General features: G+C 49.5%; 2 protein-coding genes across 7 annotated transcripts in view; both read left to right on the top strand.

Moving 5' to 3' along the window:
* Positions 1 to 7899, top strand: part of FXYD6 (FXYD domain containing ion transport regulator 6) — a 34337-nt gene extending 26438 nt beyond the window's left edge. Inside the window, exons 2-9 of one of the 4 annotated variants that reach the window (XM_039888028.1) lie at positions 1133 to 1331; positions 1970 to 2032; positions 2275 to 2313; positions 2430 to 2504; positions 3138 to 3174; positions 3920 to 3994; positions 4515 to 4565; positions 6616 to 7899. In XM_039888028.1, coding sequence (XP_039743962.1) covers positions 1975 to 2032; positions 2275 to 2313; positions 2430 to 2504; positions 3138 to 3174; positions 3920 to 3994; positions 4515 to 4565; positions 6616 to 6643 — 363 coding nt within the window. In that variant the 5' untranslated portion in view covers positions 1133 to 1331; positions 1970 to 1974 and the 3' untranslated portion in view covers positions 6644 to 7899. Of the gene's footprint in view, positions 1 to 1132; positions 1332 to 1969; positions 2033 to 2274; positions 2314 to 2429; positions 2505 to 3137; positions 3175 to 3919; positions 3995 to 4514; positions 4566 to 6615 lie in introns of those variants that run through there. The other 3 variants (XM_039888024.1, XM_039888025.1, XM_039888026.1) reach the window with 3 other exon arrangements.
* Positions 7900 to 18726: 10827 nt separating this feature from the next.
* On the top strand, positions 18727 to 23511 carry FXYD2 (FXYD domain containing ion transport regulator 2). 3 transcript variants are annotated; one of them, XM_039888031.1, is made up of 6 exons: positions 18809 to 18931; positions 20896 to 20934; positions 21130 to 21204; positions 22780 to 22816; positions 22991 to 23021; positions 23309 to 23511. In XM_039888031.1, exons 1-5 carry the CDS (start codon positions 18907 to 18909, stop codon positions 23013 to 23015), a joined length of 201 nt encoding a protein of 66 aa, XP_039743965.1. In that variant the 5' UTR covers positions 18809 to 18906; the 3' UTR covers positions 23016 to 23021; positions 23309 to 23511. The 3 variants fall into 3 exon arrangements, with proteins under 3 accessions (XP_039743963.1, XP_039743964.1, XP_039743965.1); XM_039888029.1 differs by lacking the exon at positions 21130 to 21204 and having other exon boundaries at positions 18727 to 18931; XM_039888030.1 differs by lacking the exons at positions 20896 to 20934; positions 21130 to 21204 and having other exon boundaries at positions 18729 to 18931.
* Positions 23512 to 24243: the final 732 nt, after the last annotated feature.

The following is a 24243-nucleotide window of genomic DNA, read 5'->3' as shown; positions in this document are numbered from 1 at the left end:
ATCTTAGAAACACAATATTAAATTTAAAAAGCCAGTCCCAGAAGACTGTAAAAACATGATGTAATTATAAAGCTCAAAAAAGTTCCACTAAACAGTATCATATTTAGATACATTTTTTAAAAGAAGAGCAGGATGGATATATATACAATGGAATCTTAGCTATTAAAAGAAAGGAGGTACTGACATATGCTACAACATGGAAGAACCTTGAAAACATAATGCTAAGTGAAAGAATTAGATGCAAAAGGCCACATATTTTATGGTTTTTTTAAATATAAAATGTCCAGAATAGGCAAATCCTTAGAGACAGAAGGTAAATTAGTGGTTGTCAGAGATTGTGGAAAAGTTAGAATGGGAGTGACTGATAATGGGTACAGGCTTTCTTTTGGGGATGATGAAAATATTCTGGAATTGATGATAGTTGCACGATTTTGTGAATATACTAAAAACCATTGAATTGTATACTTTAAAATGGTGAATTTCATGGTATGTTAATTGTTTCTTAATTTAAAACTGCTTTTGAAGACGAGCAAAGCAATGATTAAAAACATATGTTCAGGATACTGTTTACCCTGGGAGTGAAGCAGGGGGGTGGGTTGGAGGAAGAGATAAGTGCAGCAGTATTCGTAAAATTCGAGTTCTTGAGTTACTTGTTTATGGCTGTTTATCTTATTATTATGCATTATTACATGTGTGTTATATATTTTCATACATATAAAATATAATGTAAGATTAAAAATACAGTTATTAAATGAGGTAGCATTAAGTTAGTGCCTTTAGATAATACTTCTTGAATCACCTCCAAGTCTGAGGTCTGTGCCACGCATGACTCTGGATGCAGCTGTTCTGACCTCTGGTGGCTAAAAGAGGAAGGGTAGCTGGAGGCTGCTGGGTCTGCTGAAGTGACAGGGCACACGATCTGTCAGAGCGAGCATGGCCCCGGACACTAGACAGATGTCCAGGCATCAGGCCACTGCCAGTCTCACCTCACAGAGAAAAGAGCAAACAGCCTTGGGCTTTCCTGGTTCAGGGTTCTTTCCCCTTTTCCTTTCTGGCTAATGAGGTGTTTGTAACTCCACTGAAATCTGCCCCTGGGAGGCACCGATTGGCCCTGCCTTCTGCTTTCATCTAGATGGCCGCTCCTGGGGCGACTAACCCAAGACCAGGGGCTTGATGAGCTCATGAGCAGAAGTCTCAGGCATCTGGGGAAGAAGGGGAGGGCACCGATGCTCAGAGAACGGGTCTTCACACTCCCTTCGTTCAAGCAAACCAGCTTTCTGGAGGATTATGAACTAACGCCTGTGGGAAGAATTAGCTTGGGCACGTTAGAGGTGAGAGCGTGATAGGTAACCTAGAGAGAGCTGTCAGCATTTCAAGGTTTGCCGCACAGTCCAGAAAACAGCAGGTCTCCCACCCCCACTTGGCTGGCTGGACGAGAGGGGCATTGGAATACTTAGCCCCCGTAACCTGATAGGAGGAAGAAATTTTGGCAGTGGGGAACCAGGCCAGGAAGTCCCAGACATCTTAATGAACTGAACATGGTCCCAGAAGGGTGGCCTGAAGAGGAGGTCGTGGAAAAGATCATCTCCAAAGCCATTAAGGCTTTATGGCTTCGGTAGCAGAGAGGCAAGTGGCAGAGGAGTTACTGAGCTGGTTTAAGATCTAGGCTCTGTTGCTCACTGCTATGAGTGTCATTTAACCTCTTTAAGCTCAGGTCTTTCACCTGCAAAAGGGGTTAGTCACAGTGCCTACTAATTGTATCAGTTTCATTGTAGTAAGTGAATTAATGCAGGCGGAGCACTCCATCAGAGTCCAATAAATGTCAGCTGCTTCTGCTTTGTTGCTTAAACTCTCGCTGTGTGGAGAGTGCTCAGAGTAAAGCAAGGAATTCAACTGGGTCCTGGGCAGGCTGAGGGTTGAAATGGGGATTCTCCTATCCAGAAAATCAATTTCCTCCCTCTGTCCCCAGACGCCATGGAGATGGTGCTGATCTTTCTATGCAGCCTGCTGGCCCCTGCTGTCCTGGCCAGTGGTGAGTATGCCGTAGGACCTAGACATGACAAGATGGCAGCTGGGGCTCTGAGCCATACCTGCCCTCAGCTCTCAGGCAAGCACTAGCCGTCAGGCTTGTCCTTCATGCTTCTCTAGGCACCTCTGCTAAAGGGACTTTGCTTCCCAGGAAGCCCTTTGTGGGGAGGGAGACCTGTGAGGCAACATTTGGGAACCAGGATGTATAGCTGTCCTCCTCTTGACCACGCTTGTTTCTTTTTGCAGCACCTGAGCAGGAGAAAGAAAAAGACCCTTTTCATTATGGTAAGCAGTGTCAGTGCCCTGGGTGGGGAGGGCGTGCCACAGCTTGTCCAGGGGAGGGACAGGCACTCTCCCTGGCCCATCCCCTTCTCCCATCTCTCACCCTGTTCCTTTGGCAGACTACCAGACCCTGAGGATTGGGGGATTGGTGTTTGCTGTGGTCCTCTTCTCCGTCGGGATCCTCCTTATCCTGAGTAAGTTTCTTTGTTCCTTTGTTCACCCTATAAGAGCAGTGTCTGCACTGCTAAGCAGGAAGAGAATGGTACAAGAGGCTGGCTGTTCCCTTTTCTGGAGAGGAAAGGAGTCTTTCAGTTTTCCCTGTTATTTCCAGGACCTAATATAGTGCTGGACACATAATAGGTGCTCAGTAAAACAGTGAAGAATGAACAAAATAAGTGCTTGATGAAATAAGCACAGATAAGAAGGGTCAGGGTGGCCCTCCAGATACTGTATCCAGCAGGGCATGGGTTGGGGAGTCACAGGAGATAAGAGACAGGGGCTTCCCTTAGCACGCTCCAAGGGATGTGCCCCTGCGTTTGTTTTCCCTGCATAAACCTGGTCTGAATGGAGCCCTCTGTACTTGCATGATCAGGCAGACTGTGGTGGTTTAGCCATCCAAGCTGTTGTTGAACTTTGGTCTCAGAAGAACCCTCCTTCAACCTAGGATTGCTTCATATAGCTGTGCACTGCTCAGGTGTAGATGGTGCTATTTACCTAGTCTCATAGCCTGCACTGACTCACGGGGCAGCCCTGCTGTGGCCAAGCCAGGAGCCTGACCTTGAGCTCAAGCCAAGAGGATGACCTTGGATGGTTTCTTTGCCTTTCAGGTCGCAGATGCAAGTGCAGTTTCAATCAGAAGCCCCGGTAAGGATGCCATGGCTGTGGACATCTGGGTGACACAAAGAAGGGACAGGGAGCCTCCTGGTGTGTGATCCAAATGAGTGTTATTTTAGATTCTTGTCTCAGAAACAGTCTGTGTGCATTGTGGTTAGGGCAGAAGTTTTGAGGATTGCCAGGCAGACTTTGAGGGTTAGCCCTTTTTTCTCTTATGAATATGGATGGGAGGAGATGGGCAAAAGGTGCTGGATTCTTGTCTGAAGGCCCTTGAGACAGTTTGGGCTTGGGAGAAGGGAGGCAGAGGGCCTTGGGGCCTCTCTTAACGTCCATCTCCTCTCTGCAGGACCTGTGACACTGTCCCTGCTTGTTTCCATTCATGAGGCTCTTTGAGCTGGGTAGAAACTTGGGCTCCCTTTCATTCACCTTCCTACTCCAACATCAAGAGCACCTTATTAGTCCACTGCAATAACCAAGGGTAGCTCTGGACCTCAGAATTCCAAAGTCTGAGGACTCAACCCAAGCCCCCATGAGGCCCTAGATCACTCCTTTCCAGTGGTTCTTTTGGGGCTGTCATTGACGGGTGTCTGTAAGTTCCCTGTGCCTGACTGCCTCTTCAGTCCCAACTTCTCCTCTGTCCTGTGAGCCCCAAGGAGCATGCTGAAGCTTTCAGATGACTTGAGGCACTCCTGCACCCACAAGGAGAGTGGTAATGCTCTCTGGATTTGCCCTGGATTCCTCTGACCAAAGGGCTTGTGTCTGGTCCTTTTTTCAGGGCTCCAGGGGACGAGGAAGCCCAGGTGGAGAACCTCATCACTGCAAATGGTAACTGTCATGGCCACCTGCCCAGGTAGAATGGAACGAGTCGGGGAAGGTCTTTGTATGGCTCAGGGAGTGTCAGTTGCCAGGTGCTATGGCCTCCCTAAATATGGCCAGACATGCTCCCATAAGTACTAGGAGAGGAGTCTTTAGGGCCTCTGCTCCTCGTTGTCCCCTCACATCCATCAAACAGGCTGCTACTCCTGACAGCTGCTATTTACAGGGCATCTGCTCAGTGTCAGGCATGATACAAAGTGCATCACAGACCCTATCTCATTTAATGTTCATACAGCCTCATGAGGCAGGCATTACTATCCGGTTGTACAACCGAGAGACTCAGAAGCTGAGGGATGTATCAAGTTCCTGTGACCAGCAAGAAGCAGGGCAACAATTTGCACACAGGTCTGTCTGACTCAAAATCCCACACAAGTCACCTCTTTGCTATGTGAGTCAGGTTCCTCCAGAGTCAAGCACAGGCACGGCTCTTGCAGGGGGTAGCCCTTTGGGATGAGAGGTCCACTTGCTACAATCTCTTCTGGTTTTCTTCCCAGCAACGGAGCCCCAGAAAGCAGAGAACTGAAGTACAGCCCTCAGGTGGGAAGGTAAGATGCTGTCTGCCTACGTCTTCCTCTGTCACCATCACTTCTTTCACTGGGGAAGAATTGGGCTAGCTTTTGCAATGGTACAACTTTCAGTATGAGCTGTGCTCTGAGGAGTCTTGTATCTGATAGGGGTAATAAGACAGATGGGCTGAAATATCTGAGGTGCATGCACTGCATATGCACACAGTAAATAGTCAAGAAATAGGGCTTTTACACAGCCCAGTGGTCAAGTTAATAGGGTGTCATCCTAGCTGCCATGTTGACATGACGTGGGATAGAATTATAGTTAGTGAAATACTTCTAATATCAAATTAGCGTACAGATAATGGCTTTTAGCGATGATTCACGAAGTTCCTTAGGGCCACTTTTTAAAATTAACATTTAATTATGAAACTTTCCAACCCTACACAAAAGTAGGTGGATAGAATATGACATCTCCTCTCCCCAGCATTCCAGTGTTGAGTTCTCAGTATGTAGGGGCACTGTTATTAGTATCCATTGCCATTGCTCATTCTAGGTATAAGGGAAAGTAATAACTGTTTATAGTTTTCAAAATGCTGCCACATACACGAACTTACTGGAGCCTGCCAAAAGAAGTAACTAGGAACAGATGGAGTTTAGCACCATTTCGTAGATGAAGAAACTGAGGTCAGAGAGAATAAGCCATACAGAAGACAGACTGGACCCAAACTCAGGTCTTTGCGGCTTAGTGCCATTTCCATGACACCCTTCTGCTACTGCCTGTCTTACTTTGTGACATCCCCTTGAACATGCTGGGTGGAGCATCAGTCTTCTATTAGCTCACTTTTGTCTTTTGTTTTATTTTCATACATAATAAGGCATAATAGACAGGTATATACTTTTTTTTCAATTACAGTTGACACACAATATTATTTTATATTAGTTTCAGGTGTAGAGCATCATAGTGGTTAGACATTTATATAATTTACAAAGTGATTCCCTCGATAAGTCTAGTACTCACTTGGTACCATACATAATTATTACAATATTATTGACTATATTCCCTGTGTTATACTCCATATCCATGACTACTTTGTAACTGCCAATTTGTACTTCTACTCCCTTCACCTTTTTCACCCAGCCCCCCAAGTCCCCTCCCATCTGACAACCATCAGATTGTTCTCTGTATCTATAAGTTTGTTTCTGTTTTGTTTGTTCTTTTATTTTGTTCTTTAGATTCCACATGTAAGTGAGATCATATAGTATTTGTCTTTCTCTGTATGATTTACTTCACTTAAGCATAATACTCTCTAGGTCCATCCAAGACTGGTATATACCTTTATCTTAAATTATAAATTAAAAGAGATTTCCGGATGTAAAATGTGTGAGACACCAGCTTGTACTGTGATCGTAATAACACAGTGTGCTTGTGTAGCGTTTAAATTCTTTCCTAAATGTTTTTATATCCTCTTAACAGCCCCGTGGGTGGCGGGGGCCAGAACAGGGCTCATGACCTCCCTCTTCTAGATGGGGCTTGGGAGGGTCAGTGGTTCCTAAGCTCGAGGTGGCATGGAACTCAGTCTTGGAGGCAGGTGTCCCCGCTGTAGCTTGGTGTTCTGTTCATTTCTTGGCAGCCCGCAGGTCAGAATCTGGGCGTGGTGTGGGAAGGCTCAAGGGAAGGAGCCTGGAGCTAGCTAGTAGTTGTCTTCTCTTGTCTGGTTTTTTTCTTTTTCTTTTTAACTGGGACTTCCTCAGAAACCCTGTTCTCAGGTCTTAGGACTATGAGCAACTATTGAAAATGTCCTGGGATAACATTCCTGGGTTTAATAATTTTCTTTCCATATCTACCAGGTTCCAGCCCTCCCAAGAGAACCCTTCCCCTGAGGTCCACCCCCTCCTATGCCTTCAAATCCTTTCTCTGCATCTCAGGCTCATCTTCTTTGATTCACTGGAAACATGGCACTTAGTATGGCCCCCATCCTGCTAGTTTTGTGGGTAGAGGGTCTGCTAAAGACAGGGAGACAAGCAGATAAAGATTTCTGAAAGGAGCCAAAAGTTTTATTTTAATTTCAATTCTCTCTCTCTTCAGCCTCCAGAACCTGAAGGCAGCTGCTTGAACCTTTAGATACAAATGTTGATGCTTAAGAAAACTGGCTACTTCAGCAACAGACCTTTCCCCAGGAGAAGCCAAGAACTTGTGTGTCCCCTGACTCTTCCCTGTCCCCTTGAACACCAGTCCTCAACTTAGTGATGCAGCTAATACCTACCTTCCCATCTACAGCCTGTGGGCTCATCCACCTCCTGTGGCATGTCTGTGTGTGTGTGATGACTGTGGTCTTTGTGGCTGCTTGTCTGTGGATGGTGTTGTATCAGTGAACCTAGACTCACTTTCCTGGACTGGAGCTGAACTGTGTCACCTTCGGCTCCTCCCTGCTTCCCCGTAGCCTCCCATTCCCTCCTGCTCCCAGGAGTCTGCTTTTTCCCTGAGAGACCAGTCCTTTCTCTTGATTTAGGGGTGGGTATAGGGGTAGGGGCATGGGTGGGAGTCTCCAGTTGTCTTGGGACCTGGGAAGGTATACATCACCTTCGTGATCATTCTTCATGGCCTCTCTTCACTCCTATTGCAAGAACCTTGCTTCCATATTCCACCCCTGACCCAAGTCTGTTCTGAGGGTCTCTTAGCAATTGGAGGTTCACAGCAAGGAGCTGGTGAGCCCAGCTATGCCTTCAGGCAGGCGACACCCCTTCACTGGTCATTTTCCTCCTGGGACTTCTACCATGGAGCCCCCATCTCCCCTGCCCCATTGCAGAGCGGCCAGGAGTCCGAGTCCAGGGCTTGTATTCTGCCCATGGGGAATGTGCCCCATGCATATCTTCTCAGCAATAACCCCATGGGCTCTGGATCCCTACCCCCTCTTTCCTACTTTCACTGCTTCCAAGACTGGTCTACAGCCCAGCTCATCTGGATTCAGGCTCCTGTCCCTGAACTGGGTCTCTGGGAGGCGATCCATTCTGTTGGGGCCAGCACTCGGGGGACAGGCAGCACGGAAAGCAGGGGTCCTTTGCTTCTCTGTCCACGGCCCATTGGTCAGGCAGCCAGTGAAGGCTCCTGCACCCTCGGCTCTGCATGTCGCTGGTCAGAGTGCTGAGTGGATTGGCTATGCTACAGGTTAGAGAGCAGGCAGGGCTCCCTGCAGCACTGCTGCAGAGGGGACAGCAAGAGGTCAAAGGTCAGAGAGTGGAGGTCAAACTAGACCCTGTTCCTCCCATCCATCATGTTCTGTGGAAACTAACCAAATGTGTGACAGGACTGCTATCTGTGCTATGATCTACCCTCTCACCAACAAAAAATAAAATGCCATTTGTTTCCTAGCGGCTCAGAGGTGCTTTCCTTTCTGTGAAAGAAACTCGCATAACCGAAGGGCCAAAGAGACTCTGTCCTTGGTCAGAGGGAGGAGGTGAGGGCCGAAGAGGCAGCCAAGCTGTGCTTGTTCATTCCAGCTGCTTTAATGCTCAGCCCTGTCCCCTGTTGCTTCTCTTCCCTCCCCTTCCTCTCCCCACTTTCACCTGGACCCCTCTTCTCACCCTTTCCTCCTCCAGCTCCCCTCACACTTCCTCCCCTGGTCAGTGGGGCCAGGCTCTGCCCCATAGCAGGACCTGTACCTTATGCCTGTCCCAGAAAGAAAGGAGTCACAGTGGCCTGACTGAGGGCTCGCTGGCCTGGAATGAAAGGTTCTAACCTCTTCCTTTGGTCAATTCTGGAGTCACTACCTAAGGACTTGAGAAAGAGGGGTATAGGTAGGTCACTTGGGTTATGATTCAAGCCCTTAGCCTTTTATCTTTGTCCCAACACAAATACCCCTCTGTAGAGCCTTCCTGGACTTCAGGTAGAATGAGTCCCTTCTTTTTTGTGCTCCAGTCCTCAGATCCAAACTGTAGAGACCAGGCAGATAATGTCTATTTGTGAATTAGCTGTTGTGACACAGTAGATGGGACATAGGGCCCCAGGGCCACCTAGAGTGTCCTTCCAAAGACATTCCGATTTGGCTTTATAAAAAGTACTGTTTGCCAAATAAACACAGCTGCGGGACAATGCCCTTGGAGGTCTTCGGTGCCCCCACCTCTACATGTTTTGTGTGTTTTCATTGTGAGACAATTCCTAGAGGACAAGGACTATGTCTTATTCTAATGTAAGAATGCCTGGACCATCTTAGGGTCCAAAAGAAATCTTCATTGAGCCTGTCTAGAGTCTGCGAGTTGCTTAGAGTTGCAGGATTGCAAGTCACAGGTCCTGAGAGACTCAGGGGCTAGCCATTCCCTGCCCACCTCCTGTTCTACCTCCTCGCTGCCTGTCCTACTTCTAGAAGCACCTGCTTCTACTTTGAGCCCCAACCCCCCCGGTCTCAGAGAAGACTGAGGCTTATAGTTAAGATCAAGCTCAAAGTTGTCAACCCAGTGATCATTGTGGTTAAAAAAACCTGGCCACACTTCAACTTTGTAAGTAAGCTAATGATCGCCATCTATGAACATGGGTCTTGGGATTTACAGACATGCAGCAACATCACAGTACAGCCAGAGAAAATCCTTAGAGACTCCAGGGTCACAAAAGATGGTATCTCCTCACATTCATTTTTAAAAATAAGACATTCAACTATAAAAACAAACATAAAGAAGGAAGTCCAATGGGGAGGTTATAATGTTTCTCACAATAATAATTGTGTTATTAAGAGAGAATGATAGTTTTCTCTAGCATGTGTATAAAATGGTTATCCCTACTTTGCCATGCTCTAAGCTCCCACTTATTGTAATCCAGCATTATCTCTAAGGTAGGTAGGATATTCACATTTAACAGATTCTTTCCAATAAATTTGTGACTGGTTTAGGGCCACACAGCTGGCAGGTGGAGGAGCCCAAGCTGTCTGTCTCCAAAGTTCTGTGTAGCACACCATGTGGCCTGGCGTCCTCCAGGGGAAGGCTGATGTCCGGATGAGGGGGAGGATCATCTGGGCTGCTGAGACCACGTCTGGAGCCTGGCGGGCCTTTCCAGGCATAAACCAGCTAGACTGCTCTGGGGAGGTCCCATGGGAGGTGAGAGATCTGGAAACAAGACACATGAACAGTCAAAGAGACTGATCATCAAAATAATAATAAAATAAAAGCAACGAATATTTATCAAGCACTTGCTATGTGCCAAACACTGAGCTGAGGACTTCACATGTATCAACTCATTTAGAACTCACAACTCTATATGATGGTATCTCTATTTTACAGATGAGGAAACAGGTTTGGTGAGACGCATGAGTTTGCATTCCTGGTAGCAAAGCCAAGGTCCAGCTCTCTCTGGCCAGTGTCCCATAGAACATAGGCCCATCAGGTAGACATGAGAGGGCAGCAGAACTTGACTTCATATGGAGGAGTCCTTAGTTCCCACAGCCATGACGACCCCAAACTGAAGTGAGTCCCCATCACAGGAAGTGTTCGAGCTGAGGGAAGATGATCAGCTGATGGAATCTTCTAGGCAAAATAGACTCTGAGAAACTATCCAGCATGACCTAAGTGTCCAGGCCCAAATTGGGACAAACCCCCTACTCGCTGCCTCACCACCAGTGGGTGATCCTCTTCTCCCTCTGGTCTAGCACTGCAGAGCCAGGGAAGAAGAACCTAGAATTCAGGCAGGGATTGCTGCTAAACTTGCATCCTCCTTCTGGACCACCTCTTTATGTAGGTGAGACTGTGTCTGTCCACTCATCCTCCAGGCACGTGACTTAAGTTTGTGACTTGGTCGGATATAGCAAATGGGACTTGATTGAATAGGAAAGCTGCCTTGCCATGCCATTTCCCAGAAGGGAAAGCTGAGTCTCCTGATCTCAAACAGCGACCTCTGGTGTCCAGCACATTTCACATTTCACATCCCCACATCTCCCCCGCCCCTCCATGAATCCCACTTCCCAGATTTTGAAGTCTATTTACATGAAGTTGTTTGTGTTACTTAATACCACATAAAAATAGGTCATTCTGTCTTCTGGGCTCTGGAGCTGTGGCCTCCCCACTATTCTGTTTTTTTGCAGGTTGTAGGTTGAAACTTGCCAAATTGTTCATGGAAGAGAGGCAGAGGCAGAGTGCAAACAGCAGGGAAGGTGAGGTGGGTGAGGGGGATGCCAGGCTGAAGCACATACCAAGGTCAATAGGCTCCTCCCCTTCTTCTGTGGGCAAGGCCTGCCCTCCCTGGGATCACAGGTTGGCAGGGACGACCAGGCAGGGCTGGGGTGGGAGGGCTGTCCAGCTCTGTCTGGTTCACCCTACCTTGTCCCTGGCTACTCTGCCTCAGCTTGGAAAGAAAATGAGGGGGGTTGTGGGCGGAGAAGGTAGATTAAGTGTGTTTGCCTGAGCCAGGGGAGGAACTTTGGAAATATGTGTCTCCAGGCCACAAAGAGGAAGAATGGTCACCTCTCGTCATTAGTATGATTCATTGCTGTCACAGCTGAACTCCAGTGGGGCAGAATCAGCCAGCTAAAGCCAACTGGCTGTTGATTTTATGGAGCCAACCCCAGCCCTGTGCCTGGTTGCACAATAGTGGGGCGCCTGCCAAGGCAGTGATGGCAGAGCAGGTGATGCTGAGATCGGATGTCCTGAAGGTCTTGGGGTAGTAGGGGTTGCTGGTGGATGGGCCCCTTGCACCATCCAGAAGAGTGGGTTTCTACCTCAGAGCCAGCCTTAGAGGCACCTGATGGAGCAGAACGTTACATTACCTTGTGGTTCAGGACATTACCTTGTGTTCCCATCTTCTCTCTTGCTGTGTGAGCTTGGGCAGACCCCAGCATCTCTGTCAGTTTGTTTCTCTGCAAAATGAAGTCCTTCCAATCCATAGGGTAAGCTGTGACACTTAAGCCTCCGTTTCCTCAACTGTACAACGGGACCATCAATATCTTTCCTGTTACAGGGTCAAAGTGATACAATGAACATAATTCTACATGTAGATATTATGTTATTAATATTTATATTATCTTGTCTTCTTTCTTTGATAGCAGGGTTCCCCTTCTGTCTGCTAGACCAGAGGTCAAGTTTTGACTTGCCCATGTACCACTGCAGCTTCCTCCTCTGTAAGATGGGTGTCACAAACCTGCTTGGCTGAGTTGCTGGGAGGAAAGAAGATCAAGGAGTCATGGGCTCTTTGGAACTACTGAAAACCATGAAATGGATGGAATTGTTACTAAGGAGAGCTAGGCAGTGAAGAGTAACATTTAATAGAAACCATAATCTGAGTCCTTGCAGAGGCCAAGAAAGGTTTGGCAATCTGTGAAATAAATGACAAAGATAGCTACAAAGCCAGATGCAAGCTTTTCAGGCCACGTCAGTGGAATCCAGAAGATCATGGAGGAAAGGAAGAGGCAGCAAGGGGTGGGCTTGCTCCTGATGGTCTTCCTAGAGGTGGTGGGCAAGCCTGCAGGTGCTTTTCAGAGATAAGGAAGAATATGGTTACTGGAGGAGAAGGACTGCAGTTGGTGAGAAACAGCCTCTGCTCTAGTTTAAGCCCAGATGTGAGTTCTGAGAAAAGTCAAGAATGTATTTCTCTCCAGGGTATTCACTGTGGGAGAGGTGGGTCAAACAGGTTTGCCCTTGTCACCAGCCGAAGAAACAGAAGAAAACGTCCCCATCCCCTGCTTGCTCAGGGAGCAGAAAGGTCTCAGTGACCTTGACTCTTAGAGTACATTGCCCTTTGGCAGCTCCCAGCACCCGTGTGCCCCATGGCTCAGCTATCTTGAAGCCAACACTTAAGGAATGGACCCTCCAGGGTCCACCTCCTCCCAGGCCCGCCTTATAAGACCCCAGTGACCTTGGCATCTGTGGCCACAGCGGGAGACAGGAGCCAGCACTCCCTGAGGTTTAGGACCTCTGGGCAGCACAGATGAGGCCTGGGAACCGCCACCTTCCCTGCTGAGTGGCCATGCTTGCCATGCAGTAGAGGACCGACCCAAGCTAGGAATCAGGGCTTTCTAGGGGCTTCTGACTTCTTTCTAGCTGCAAGCCAAAAGCAGGAAGATTTACAAAGAACTTGGAGTCTAAGGCCATGCACTCTGCTGTGCAGCCCCTGGACATGAAGGCTGGTGGAGCTGGAAAGTCCCATCTTGGGGAGGCTGGTGGTGAGGGCTTTTGCTTCATTGCTGGTTTTTGAGTACAGGCAGACAGAGCTCAGCTAATGTTCTGGCATGTTACCTCCCTACTTCACCAACCCAACGATGAGCACCCAGGCTGCTGCCCTGAGACTGAAGAGCCGGGAGACAAGTGGAGGACTGCTTGGAGAAGACAGGTGGACTGAGGCATGGCAACTGAGGACACTTTCCCAAGGGGCATGACAGTGCTGAAAAAGGGATCTGGGAGTTGGGGAGTATGGCTGGATGGCCCCCTTTGGCTCTAGCCCGGAACAATCAAAGAGAGGGTTTGGGGCAGACTCTTGCCTGCCCCGTAGCCTCTTTTGGATGGCAGAGCAGCACTCCCACCCCATTTGGCCCCATATCCTGGGAAAGCCTGGAAGAACAAGAAGTGGGGCCGGACACCAGCAGGGAAGAGCCCTGCTGAGATGGTTTCCAGGAGGTTGGGGGTGCCGAGTGGGTGGCAGGCTGGTAGAGATCATGCTGAGGGTCAGGGAGGGGAAGGTGCTCTGGGAGCTTTCTTTAGAGGTCATTGCTGCAGGGGACTGAGCCCAGGGAAGGGAGGGATTATAGTGAGTGTCCTTGTCTCCTGGAAGGCCAGCTCCAGGTGAGAGTAACAAGATTGGCACTTATTAGGACCTTATTTGGTCAGGCATTTTTACCTACATCATCTCAATCCCCACAACTCTGCAAGGTAGGTGCTCTCATCTCATTTTACAGATGAGAGGAGGAGGTCCAGAGGGGTGACCTTCCCAGGATCACATAGTCCGAGGTATGGGTCAGGATGCAAAGGGATTTGTGCGTAGGAGAAGCTCTCCTGGGGAATCACGGCCATGGGTTAAAGGAGTCGGCCTCCCTGAAGGAGAGTAAGGTATCTCTGTGAGAGAGTTTTTCTGTCTCTAGTATCAGCCAGGACCTGATTACCTCAGTCAGCTGGGGTGCGGGGGACCAGGAAGAAGTCTGAGGAAGGACTTGGGTGTGAGTAAGGTGAACTCCTGGACTCTTAAAGCCCAGGGTTCCTCAGAAAGAACAAATGAACACTTTTATGAAAATTACCACAGGGATCCTGGTGAAGCCCTGGAGGGAGGAGGCATGAGGAGAAGGACAGGAATGGAGAACTCCCCAAGAAAGACTCTGGGGGAGCTGTTAGCAGGTGCTGACCATCTGCTGTCTCACTGTGGAGGCAAACAAGATCTTGCTTCCTGTCATGGGGCAGATGATTCCATGGGAAGAGGTTTATTAAGCAAGTTCTGGGCCTTCCTGTATCACTGATGGAATTATTTCACCTCTGGGACTTATTCATTTAACAAAATGGGAGGTCCACCCAGCGCCTGGCCTCATTCTAGGCACCGAGAATCTAGGAATAAATCCAACAAACAAAAATCCTTGTTCTCCTAGAGCTTAAATTTTAGTGGAAAGAGAGTCAAGAAATAAGATAAAGGAAACGTATAACTTATCAGATATAATAAAAGCTACTGAAAAAAATAATAAAGCTAAGGAGGAATTTGAAACATTGCATAGAGTGGGTGTGAATATTACAGACTGGGACGCCAGGAGGGCCTTCTGCATCGGTATTTGAGAAAGATCTGAACAAGACAGTCAGGAAGCTCTCCGAAGGAAGAGTATTCAGGAAGAAGGAACAGCCAATGCGAAGGTTCTGGGACAGAGTGTGCCTTCGGGCTTAGAGGACCACCAAAGAGACCAGCATGGCTGAGATGCATAGAAAGGGCAGGGAAGTTGGTGACAATGTCAGAGAGGTCGTTGGGGTCAGATTAAGATGAGTCTTTATAGGACATGGAAAGGACTTTGGCTTATACTCTGAACTCTCAGAGGATTTGAGCAGGAAAGTCAACCCTTTGTAAAGTGAGGGGGTTGGGTGGGATGACCTTGGAGGCCCTTTCCAGTTAGTCAGGCTATGACACAGATATCCACTGGGGACTGAGCCTCCTTCTTTCCCAGTGTTAAGGTCTGGCAGGGAACATAGAGTGTGTATATATATATGGGGCAGCGGGGGCTGGGTTCTGGCTGAGACACCCACTTTTCTGGACCACCAATGAGTTTGGACCAAGTCTCATCTAACTCCAAGATTTGTGAACCGATCAAAGTGCCCAGCTTGGGGAATTTCTCCTCAGCAGCTTTGGGCCATAGGAGTGTGCAGGTTGGGAACATGTCACAAGGTCTTGCTGCAAAAGCCGCTTGGCCCCTGGACAAGTTTGCCCCTGTCTTGCAGGGTGGTAGGGAAGGCCCCAAGGAGCCTGGAGTCAGGGCTGCCTGATCTGAGCCCCCAGGACAGATCTCGGCCCAGCCAGATAAAGCCCCTCCAGGCCCAGCCGTTCTCTAGTTCCACAGCAATTTCCAGCCCAGAGGCTGCTCTCTGTAGCACCATTAGTCATCCCCTCAGGACAGGAAGTGTAGCTGAGGAGGGACAGAGAGATGAGATGTCACCATGGCCAGAGGCTGTGGCCAGAACCAGCACCTTCCAGACCCTGCTTTTCAGTTTCTGTGCTGGGGTGGCCAAGCAGGGCGGCCCACAAGGAACCTGAAGGAGATCCTGTGGTCCCAAGTGAGCCACACAGAGATGCTTGTCACAGCCTTGCTCTGGTCTGTCAGAGGCCTTAGTGGCCAGGGAACATAGACAAGGTTGAGACAGTGTAGGGGCTGTTCTGCCACTCCAGCCGGGAGATAAGCCTTCTGCGTTGCCCTGCACCCAGAAGTGCTATCTTCTGGCCATTCCCCTCTGGCACCAACCAATAGTCCTCAGAGGCCTCATTAGGTTGCTGGTGTCTCCTGTTGGGCTGCTGCGGTGTGGCTGGCAGGTCTGATATCACAGCTGAGGAAAGGCGGGCTACCATGAGAGCAGGCCCACGCCAGCCCTCAGCTGCTCCCCATCTCTGACCTATATGAGAAACACAGGAGGCTGCAGCTGGTACCTTAGGCTCCAAGGCCATGACCTAAAAATCATTCCTGCCCCGCCTAAGGCAGCTTTCAAGGGGCTGCTGCTATTCTGTCCGGTCTCAGGGGACTGACTCCTAGGTATAGAACAGGGTCCTGGGACAGGATATAGCAGGGCAAAGGCCCAACTAGGCTGGAAGAATGAGATGCAGTAAAGACTCAGGGAGACCCATGAATGTCCTGAGTGTCTCCCTCAGCTACCATCAGACTGGGGGCCAGGAAGAGAGCAGGGGCTATAATTCTGCTGGCTCCAACCTCAGCCAGTGCCTTTCTGAGTACCGGAGGGACCTTTGCAGGCACGCTGGGCTGCCTGGAAGGCACTGGATTGGCACCTCTCCCCTGGGGGTACAGGGGCCAGTGTGGGCACTGCCGTTTGCTTTGCGACAGTTCACATACTCCCCTTTCCTCAGGTGCCCATCCCCATGATCCCTGGCCTCAGCCTGCCAAGGCAGACAGGCACAAGGTGAAGGTTTGCCAGCCCCTCCTCCCTGCCCTGTCTCTTCCAGCCCATGAACTTGGCTGAAGTGTGGAGGGAGGAAGTGCCACTGTTTCCATTCAGGCCATCGGCAACCAGCACTTCACCACTCTCTTCCACTGAAGACATAACCAGCAACTCCTGCCATGGACAGGTGGTACTTGGGTGAGTCCCCTGAACCCCATCTTTCCACCTTCTTAGACTCTAACACAGGTGTCCACCCCCATCACTTTCAAGTGTATTTACCAGCTCCCAGAAGTACAAGAAAAGCAGAAAGGAGGAGAAGCAGGATTTCTAAACAAGGACATTTCAATACAGTCCTGGGAACTCTGTGATCCATGCTCCAAGAATCTCTTGAGCTGCAAGAGCTAGCAGGACAACTTTTCCAATAGCCTCCCGTTTTGTCTATCACTCTGTCCATCTGCAGGAACTCTGAAGCCAGACTGCTGGTTTCAAATATTGGTTTCTCTACTTCCTAGCTGCCTGACTACTTGCAAGGTATTTAAATTATTTGTGCCTCAGCTTCTTCATCTATAACATGAAGATGATAATAATGCCTTGCTTACCTCATAAAGTTGTGAGGATTAAATGAGTTAATTTTTGTAAAGTGCTTAGAACAGTGCCTTGCACATAGAGCTCAAAAATGCAGCCATCAACTTGCTTTCCTTATTCCTTTTTGTCTATTATCATCTATCATCTATATCTATCTATCTATCTATCTATCTATCTATCTATCTATCTATCTATCTATCATCTATCATCCATCTATCATCTGTCCATCTATCTTTCTGCCTATTTTTATATTCCTTATGATTCCAGAAAGAATCCAGGATGACCTAAAAATATAGACAAAATACACTGAGATGCCAAAAGAATGTATAATAAGGGGCACCAGTGCCTTGTATGGAAAGTGGAAGTAGCTTCAGGAGCACAGCCTTGGGGAACTGGATTTCTAGCCCTGTTTGGCCACTAACTGAGTGTTTCAGACAGGTTCCTCAACCTCCTTGCCTTTAGTATTCCTGGTGTCCACAGTGGGGATCATGGCACTGCCCTGACTATACTCAGGGGTCATTTTGGGGAGCAAAGGATCAGCCTCAGTTTCTTTACCTGTAAAATGGAGCAAACCTAGATTCAGTGAGACAGTACATGCAGAGTGTGACATGTGGTCATGCCCTACTATATGTTAGCTCTGTTGTAATATTTTCATGAGTATTCATCACTTGGCCCTGAAAGCAGAAGAGAGTTGAATGGGTGTCACGGCTCCTGGGCTTCAGGGTTGTGACATTCTCTCTTTCCATCTTACTTTAAGGCTCATTTTCAATGGAGGGTGGTTGATGTTTCTGTGCCCAATAGCTAACATTCAACGAAAGGTTAATAATGGCTATTATTTCTCCAGTCAACATAAATATCGAAGTAACAATATGACACTGTGTACCAGGCCCCATGCCATGCTCTCCACGTGCATTATCTCGCTTTCTCCTCACTACCACCTATGAGGTAGGGAGTAGTCCCACTTTATAGATGAAGAGACTAAGGCACAGAGTTTAAGTCACTTGACAGAGGCTATATCCTTAGCAAGCGGAGGAGCCAGGAAACAAACTCAAACTTTGACCACTGCCATTGCCACAGCTCAAGGAGGACTTAAAGGAGAATAAACAGATGGATCCATTCCCTTTGGAATGACTAACCCCTCCTCGGTGGACACAGACTACTGGCTACTATTAAGCACCAGCTTCTTTTGGAGGCCGATTCAATTGACTGGAACTCAGCCAGGAATCTGAGCACCCACAGAGTTCCCAGCACTGGGGTCCCTGAAGTGAAGGAGAAGGTCACAGTGGAACAGAAAGGTGGCCTCAAAGGTGTGGGAAAGCACTCGACTCCTACAGCCAAAGGCCTGGCTGTCAGTCTCCACTTCACCCTTCACTGGCTGTGTGACCTTAGTTGGACCAGAGTTCTGCCCTCTCTGTGCTGAGGATGCCTCATCTGTAAAATGAAGAAATAAGACAAAGTGCAAGGAAATAACAGTCAGGAAAGTGCTTTGTAAAGCAGGGCATTCTCCCTTTGGTAAGGTTTGGCCCCTTCTCAAAGGAACTTTCGGTATAACATGGGAACCCAGCATGCAAACAACTAGAGAGCCATGATGAATGGAGTGAGCCCTTCCCGTTTGTAGAATAGGTAGAAAGTGCCTAGAGCGGCAGAGAAAGAGAAAATCGTTAGGGATGCCTTTCTGACTGAGGTGTGAGCTGTTAGATGCATCTCATGGATGAAGAAGATAAGAAGAGAGGGCATCCCAGGGCAGCAGAGGCCTGAGGTGTGACTGTGTTTGGTGGGCTCAGGGTGGGCTGTGAGGTGGGAAGTGGCACTCCGCAGTGGTTGGTGAGATGGACAGCTGTTAGGATTGGGGCCTCTGAGGGACCCTGACATTGCCCCCCTAGCTACAGTATACACTGAATATATTTTAAAACTCCCACTTTCCATTGCCACAGTCCCAGGCGTGGCTTTTCCACCTGGTGGAAGAACACCATAGCTGACTGTCCTGGCCCTCCTCTTTGGAAATTTCCTTGGGGAGGGTTTGGAAACCCAACTAGTTCCTGCCTGCCACTGTCTGCTCATGTACCTCCTCACCCTCAGCGGGAGCCCCTCTGTCCACACCAGGGCTTTTCTTGTGACCGGGTAAACATTACCTGACGCTGTTAATGTTTAATGCCCCCACCTCATCCGTGGCCACTCCAAGGCCAGGCACTCTCCCCGAGGCAGAGGTGGCGGAGGAAGGCAGCAGAGAGGAACCCGGTCTGCTAGGGACATGGCAGGGTCGTCGTCGGATGACGGTGAGTGTGTGTGAAAGTGTAGAACAGGCGGTGGTCTCTGGTTGGACCACTTTAGAGGAGTGAGCTAGACCCCATTCTTCGGTCTCCTGGCATCCTGTCTTCTAGAGTACCCAGCACCCCTCCCTCATCCTGGGCCAGCCTTCTAAAAAAATTTGCTTTTAAAAGAGGATCCTGACTTAATTCCAAATAAATATAACTTGAATGACAGAACCTTGAGCCATTTTGTGATTGCAATTGAGGGGTGAGCTTCTATCTTGACATCCTGGCATGCTCCTGTCCTGGTTCAATGTATCTTTCTGGACTATCTAAGCTCGGAGCAGCAGGCAGACAGGGTCAGTCTGGGGAAGGAGCAGGCCACTCTGGTCAGCCTTCTTAGGCCGCTTTGGGGTGAGAGTCCTCAAGCAAACGGCACATTCCCAGAAAAATCTCTGTGATGGGGCGGGGGGAGGGCAAGTGACTCAGGCCTGGAGGCCAATAGGGGCCTAAGTTGACTGCAGTGGGCTTTGAACCAGATCTAGAAAAGATGAGAGCTTTGTGTGAGGGCAGGCTTATCAAATGGCTCAATACAAGGCAGTCAGGGAAGAGATAGTTTCCTGGTGTGGGAAGAGAGTGGTGGGTCTAGTCACAGCTCTGATACTAACTCTCCATGTAACCTTGAACAAGACATGAGCTGATCTGGTGAGATAACCCGGAAGGCCTTCTGTGTGGGCCCCCACAGCCTCCCCTTGGCCTCTGGCCCTTCAGGCCCAGACACTGATGCCTCCTAGCCTAGGGAGCTTATTACTGGAACAGTTGGACTCACCAGGCACTGCAGCCTCCCACTGCCCAGGGCACAGTTCAGCACAGCCTGGGAGGTGCCGACTTGCACATTCCTTCAACTTTGGGCACTCTTTCCCTAGTGCCAAGAAGGGTCTCAAACAGGGCAAGAAAGAGGACCTAGCCTCAGCCGTGGCAGAAAAGCTCTGGCCAGGCTGCCCTCTAGCTGCACAGGGGCAAATGTGCCCAGTTTACAGCGCTGAAGGGCAGAGCTATGGCATCTGCTGGCAGTTGAGCAGCTCCACATCAGGGTGGGAAAAGCCACAGGGTGGGAAATGCACCAGATGACCTGGCCTTGAAACACCTCCTTCCTTCTGACCAACTGAGGGGTAACCTAGCAAAGGGGCTAAGTACCTAGATTCCTAGCAACCCCTTGCCTGGATTCAAATTCCAGCTCTACCCTTTACTGGTTGTACAACCGTGGATGAGTTACTTAATCTCTCCATGTCTCCATCTTCTCATGGATTATAGTGGAATACTATTAGTGCCTCATAGAGTTGTTATGAGGGTTGTATAAGCTAATGCTTTGTTAGCCTTAGTCTGGCATGTGGTAAGCACTATATATTAATGTTTCTTAAATAAATCTGCTTCTCCCAGAGGATAGAAACATAGGAGAGAAGAATCTAGAAACCTGGTTCAAGATCCAGTTCTGCCTCCAACTTTCTTAGGACTTTGGACAAATCTCCAAAGTGGGCCTCAGTTTCCTCCTTCTATTCATTCATTCATTCGTCTCACAAATATTTGCTAAGCCACTTGTAGTTGATAAGTCATATGGGGAGAGGCTGCTGGTAAGTCTAATGGCAAATGTCTTTCTTGTTTTTTTTTTCTTACTTTCGTGTAATGCAAAGAGAGGAGAGAACCAACCCCTGGAGGCCCCGGAGGCCCCACAAGCAGCATGGCTTCCTGCTTTGGATTGGTAGTTGGTCCCAACTTGGCTCTGTCTGGAGTAGCCGAGGGCAGATGCTCCCAAGGGCAGTGGCATTTGCAGACCCACCAGCCTCCTCTTCCAGGGGTCTCTCCTCATCAGCCTCCCCTTGCCCACTTGGACCCTGGGGGATGCTAGGACAAGGACAGTCTACTGTTTCTGTGGCTGGAACATCCCACCATCTGTGATTTTCCCCTTACTTCGTCTCTGCCTCTCTCTTCAGGTGGCAGCCCCAAGGAGGATGTGGACCCATTCTCCTACGGTAAGGCTGGTGATTCCTTCCTCCCACCTTTCCTGAGCCTCCTCCCCTGTGCCCCCCAAATTGGTTTTCAGCCTCTTCCAGCCCTGGGTTATGTGCCTGCATCTTCCCCAGTTACCGTGGGGCTGCTGTCAGCGTGGGCTACAGGGAGGAGTGCCTGGATTACCTATCCCGCCTCCTTACCTTTTCTTTCCTCAGACTATGAGACTGTACGCAATGGAGGACTGATCTTCGCTGCCCTGGCCTTCGTTGTGGGGCTCATCATAATCCTCAGTAAGTGGGGCCGGCCTCGTGCTGGAAGAGGGTGCTAGATGGGCGCACATATCTTCTTAAAACCGTTGAGCACACCTAGCTTCCCAGGCGGGTGTGGGGAAGAGCCCTCTCACCCGCCTCCAGATCCCGTAAGGGAGGAATGAGTCTCTCTGCTCCTCTCTCCTTCTCCATGCTGGATATGGGAACCGAGAGACACCCTGATAGAGAGAGATGTCTTGGGGTGTCTGCTGACTTCGTCCTTGGTCCACACAGAGGAAGTCACCTCTTTCTCAAGTGTGCCCTCCTGTGGATCCTGGAAGAGCTACCAAGATCGGGCGGGGGGGGTGAGGGGGGGCAGAGGCGGGGCGAGAGGCGGTTTAACTGGCTGGCTGCCTCTGACCCTGGAAAGCTCCAGTGTAAATGCGGGGAGGTTTCAGGTAAGGGGAGGAAACTAACCTTTACTGGACACCTCACTTCCTCAGATCTGAACACTTTTTTTTTGGCTTGAGCTTACATCTCAACCCATTTAATCCTCTCAGCAACCCTGAGGGTTCTCCATGACTGTCACCATTTTTCAGATGAAAAATCAGACCCACCCTGAGAGGTAGAGCAATTTGCCCAAGATTCCACGGCCAATCAGAAGCAGAGTCAGTTCAGCTGAACCCAGAGAGGTCCACCCTGCACCCCACTAACTATAGGCTGCTGGAAAGCAAATATGGCTGAGAGCCAGAGGTCATAGGCCCTGCTGCTAGTTTAGTGTGGATGCCCAATGACCTGGGCCTCGGTTTGCTCAACTGTTAAATAGCGATGATTCCACTTGCCTCATAAGGTTAAGACTACCATCCAAAGAGATGGCAGCCAAGAAAGCACTTGGAAGGATCCAATATACACACAGTGTGTTCTGGAGAACAGAAGGATCCTTGTATATCCCCCAGCAGCAGGCATACAGCAGGGGCTTAATAAATGCTTGTTGACTAGTCTTGGTGCAACCAGAAGGAAAAAAAAAAATAGAAATACAATGAGTGAAAAGAGAACATGAAATGAAGCAAATACACTTCTGTGTTCTGGGATTCTAACACATCCATGGTCAGTGCCATTCCATCTGAAAGTTCTGTCTGCAGACATGGCTGGTCCCCCCATTCTCCTGGAAGCTCCTTGAGGGCAGCACCGTGGAGTGGTCGAGCACACACGTTTGGAGGCAGGTGGGCCTGAGCAGGGATCTTGGCTCTGGAATTACTGACATCCTTCTCCAAGAGCTTATTGAGTAGCTACTACGTGCCCAGCACTGTGCTGGGGGCATCATGATGGCCCAGGCTTGGCCACCGCTCTCAATGTGCTCACAGTCCACTGAGAACCTGCTGTAGTAAGTGTTTATTGACCAACTGACTAATGGACTTGGGCTCCTGAATGCTTATGGCTCAACCTTATCTAAAGAAAAACGCAGTCAACCGTGGCCTCCAAGCCACACTCTGGGACCTCCGTGTGGTACTGGCAGGAGGGAGAGAGGAGAGAATACAGAGCTGAGTCCTCCAGGGCATAGAGGGTCTCCTTGGAAGTGAGAGGCCAAAGAAAACTAACCTCCTTTCTCTCTTCAAGGCAAAAGACTCCGCTGTGGGGGCAAGAAGAAGCATCGGTAAGTGCCTGTCTACGGTAACTGATTGGGGTGTGGGGACAGGGGGACAGAGGGGCAGGCCGAGGGTTTTGGTCACTGGGGCCTGTGAGGAGGGGTTCCCAACTTCAGGGACCCCAGATTTACCACCTCTCCTACTGACTTCTTACCTATCTCTTTTTCCTTCCCCCATCCCAGGCAAGTCAGTGAAGATGGACTGTAATGACAGGTACATCTGGGAGGGGCGGGCAAGGGCTGTGGCCAGGGATGGTTGTGCAGAAGTAAGGAAGAACTTGAGATTGGGTGGGGAAGAGTTTTGGGGTCTTCCATTCATCAGCCAAGGAGTTGGTCACCCATCCTATGTTTTTAAATGATGGTCAGGTTGCCTGGAGAGGCACGTGTGGCCAAAGGGAGGCTGCAGAGATATTCCAGAGAAAGGTAGGATGAATCAGGAATGAAACCAAAATTCCCACCTCTGCACCCATCACAGCCCAAATCCTGCCTTTGTCTTTTCAGAGTCAGCTGTGACCACCACTGCACTGGGACCGGTTGAGAAGCCTTCCCTGAGCTGCAGACCTTTGTCCCCAGCACTGCCAGGCCCTCAGGCTGAAGGAAGTGCCAGGCTTCATGTGACCTTTGGGTGGGCATCGCCTCTTCCCACCCCATGCCGCCTTTAATAATAAAGCCAGCCTCAGAGATGGCTCCTTCCCTGGCCTGCCTCCCTGCCCTCAACTCTTATAACTACCATGATCCAGTGCTCCAAGTTGGAGTACAGCACAGCCTGATCTCTTTTGCTTTTCAATTAATGGCTCAAGTGCCCATGCCTATTAAAGCAAGTTCAGGATCGTCATCCATAGGCCTCTCCTCTCCTCCCACCCCTGAATTGCCAAGATCCCCGGACAGAAGACTCAGCCTGTTTTCCAAGTGCCAGGCAGAGAGGAAGCCAGGAATGTAAAGGTCACAGGTTCAAAGCCATTGGGTCTGTTGGGTGCTGCTTGGGCATCTGCCCAGGCCCTGGATGCTGCTGTCGGAGCAGTCCTCCCAGGAGCTGCTGTGGACAGACCTGGGATGCCAAAGGTGTAGCAGTTGGCGACCACATTATGTGCTCTGCCATCTCCCCAAGTGTACCAGCATGCCAGGATGGGTGGTCTGGGTGCAGGCCTCAGCAGACACTCTCTCCCGACCCAGCAGACGCTCTCTCTCCTGACCCTGGTGCTAAGCTCAGGCCACCTCTTTCTACCTCTGGGGCCAGGGGACCTCAGCTAAACCTACTCTCATCCATGTATGTGGGTGCTGGCTTAATTAATCCGAGGGCCAGGGGCCAAGGAGTGGACAGTGAGGGTGGGTCCTTGTTACCATTTCCTCTAGCCCCCTGTCCATTCCTGCTGGCTCCCACCAAGGACAACTTCAGCCCGAGATGGTGTCAGGCTGGCCCTCCCACCAATGCCTGA

This window comes from Pteropus medius, unplaced genomic scaffold, assembly GCF_902729225.1.
Source record: "Pteropus medius unplaced genomic scaffold, Ma_sr-lr_union100, whole genome shotgun sequence".
NCBI classification, from domain to species: Eukaryota; Metazoa; Chordata; class Mammalia; order Chiroptera; family Pteropodidae; genus Pteropus; species Pteropus medius.
The sequence above is the reverse complement of the archived record's forward strand: the minus strand, read 5'-3'. Positions and strand labels throughout refer to the sequence as shown.

Excerpts from the sequence above, each read along its gene's own strand:
- FXYD2 (XM_039888029.1), top strand. The coding sequence starts at position 18,800 with ATGTTTAATGCCCCCACCTCATCCGTGGCCACTCCAAGGCCAGGCACT. Across the intron at positions 22,817-22,990 it reads GGGGGCAAGAAGAAGCATCG|GCAAGTCAGTGAAGATGGAC; the intron begins GTAAGTGCCTGT and ends CCCCCATCCCAG. Across the intron at positions 23,022-23,308 it reads AAGATGGACTGTAATGACAG|AGTCAGCTGTGACCACCACT; the intron begins GTACATCTGGGA and ends TTGTCTTTTCAG.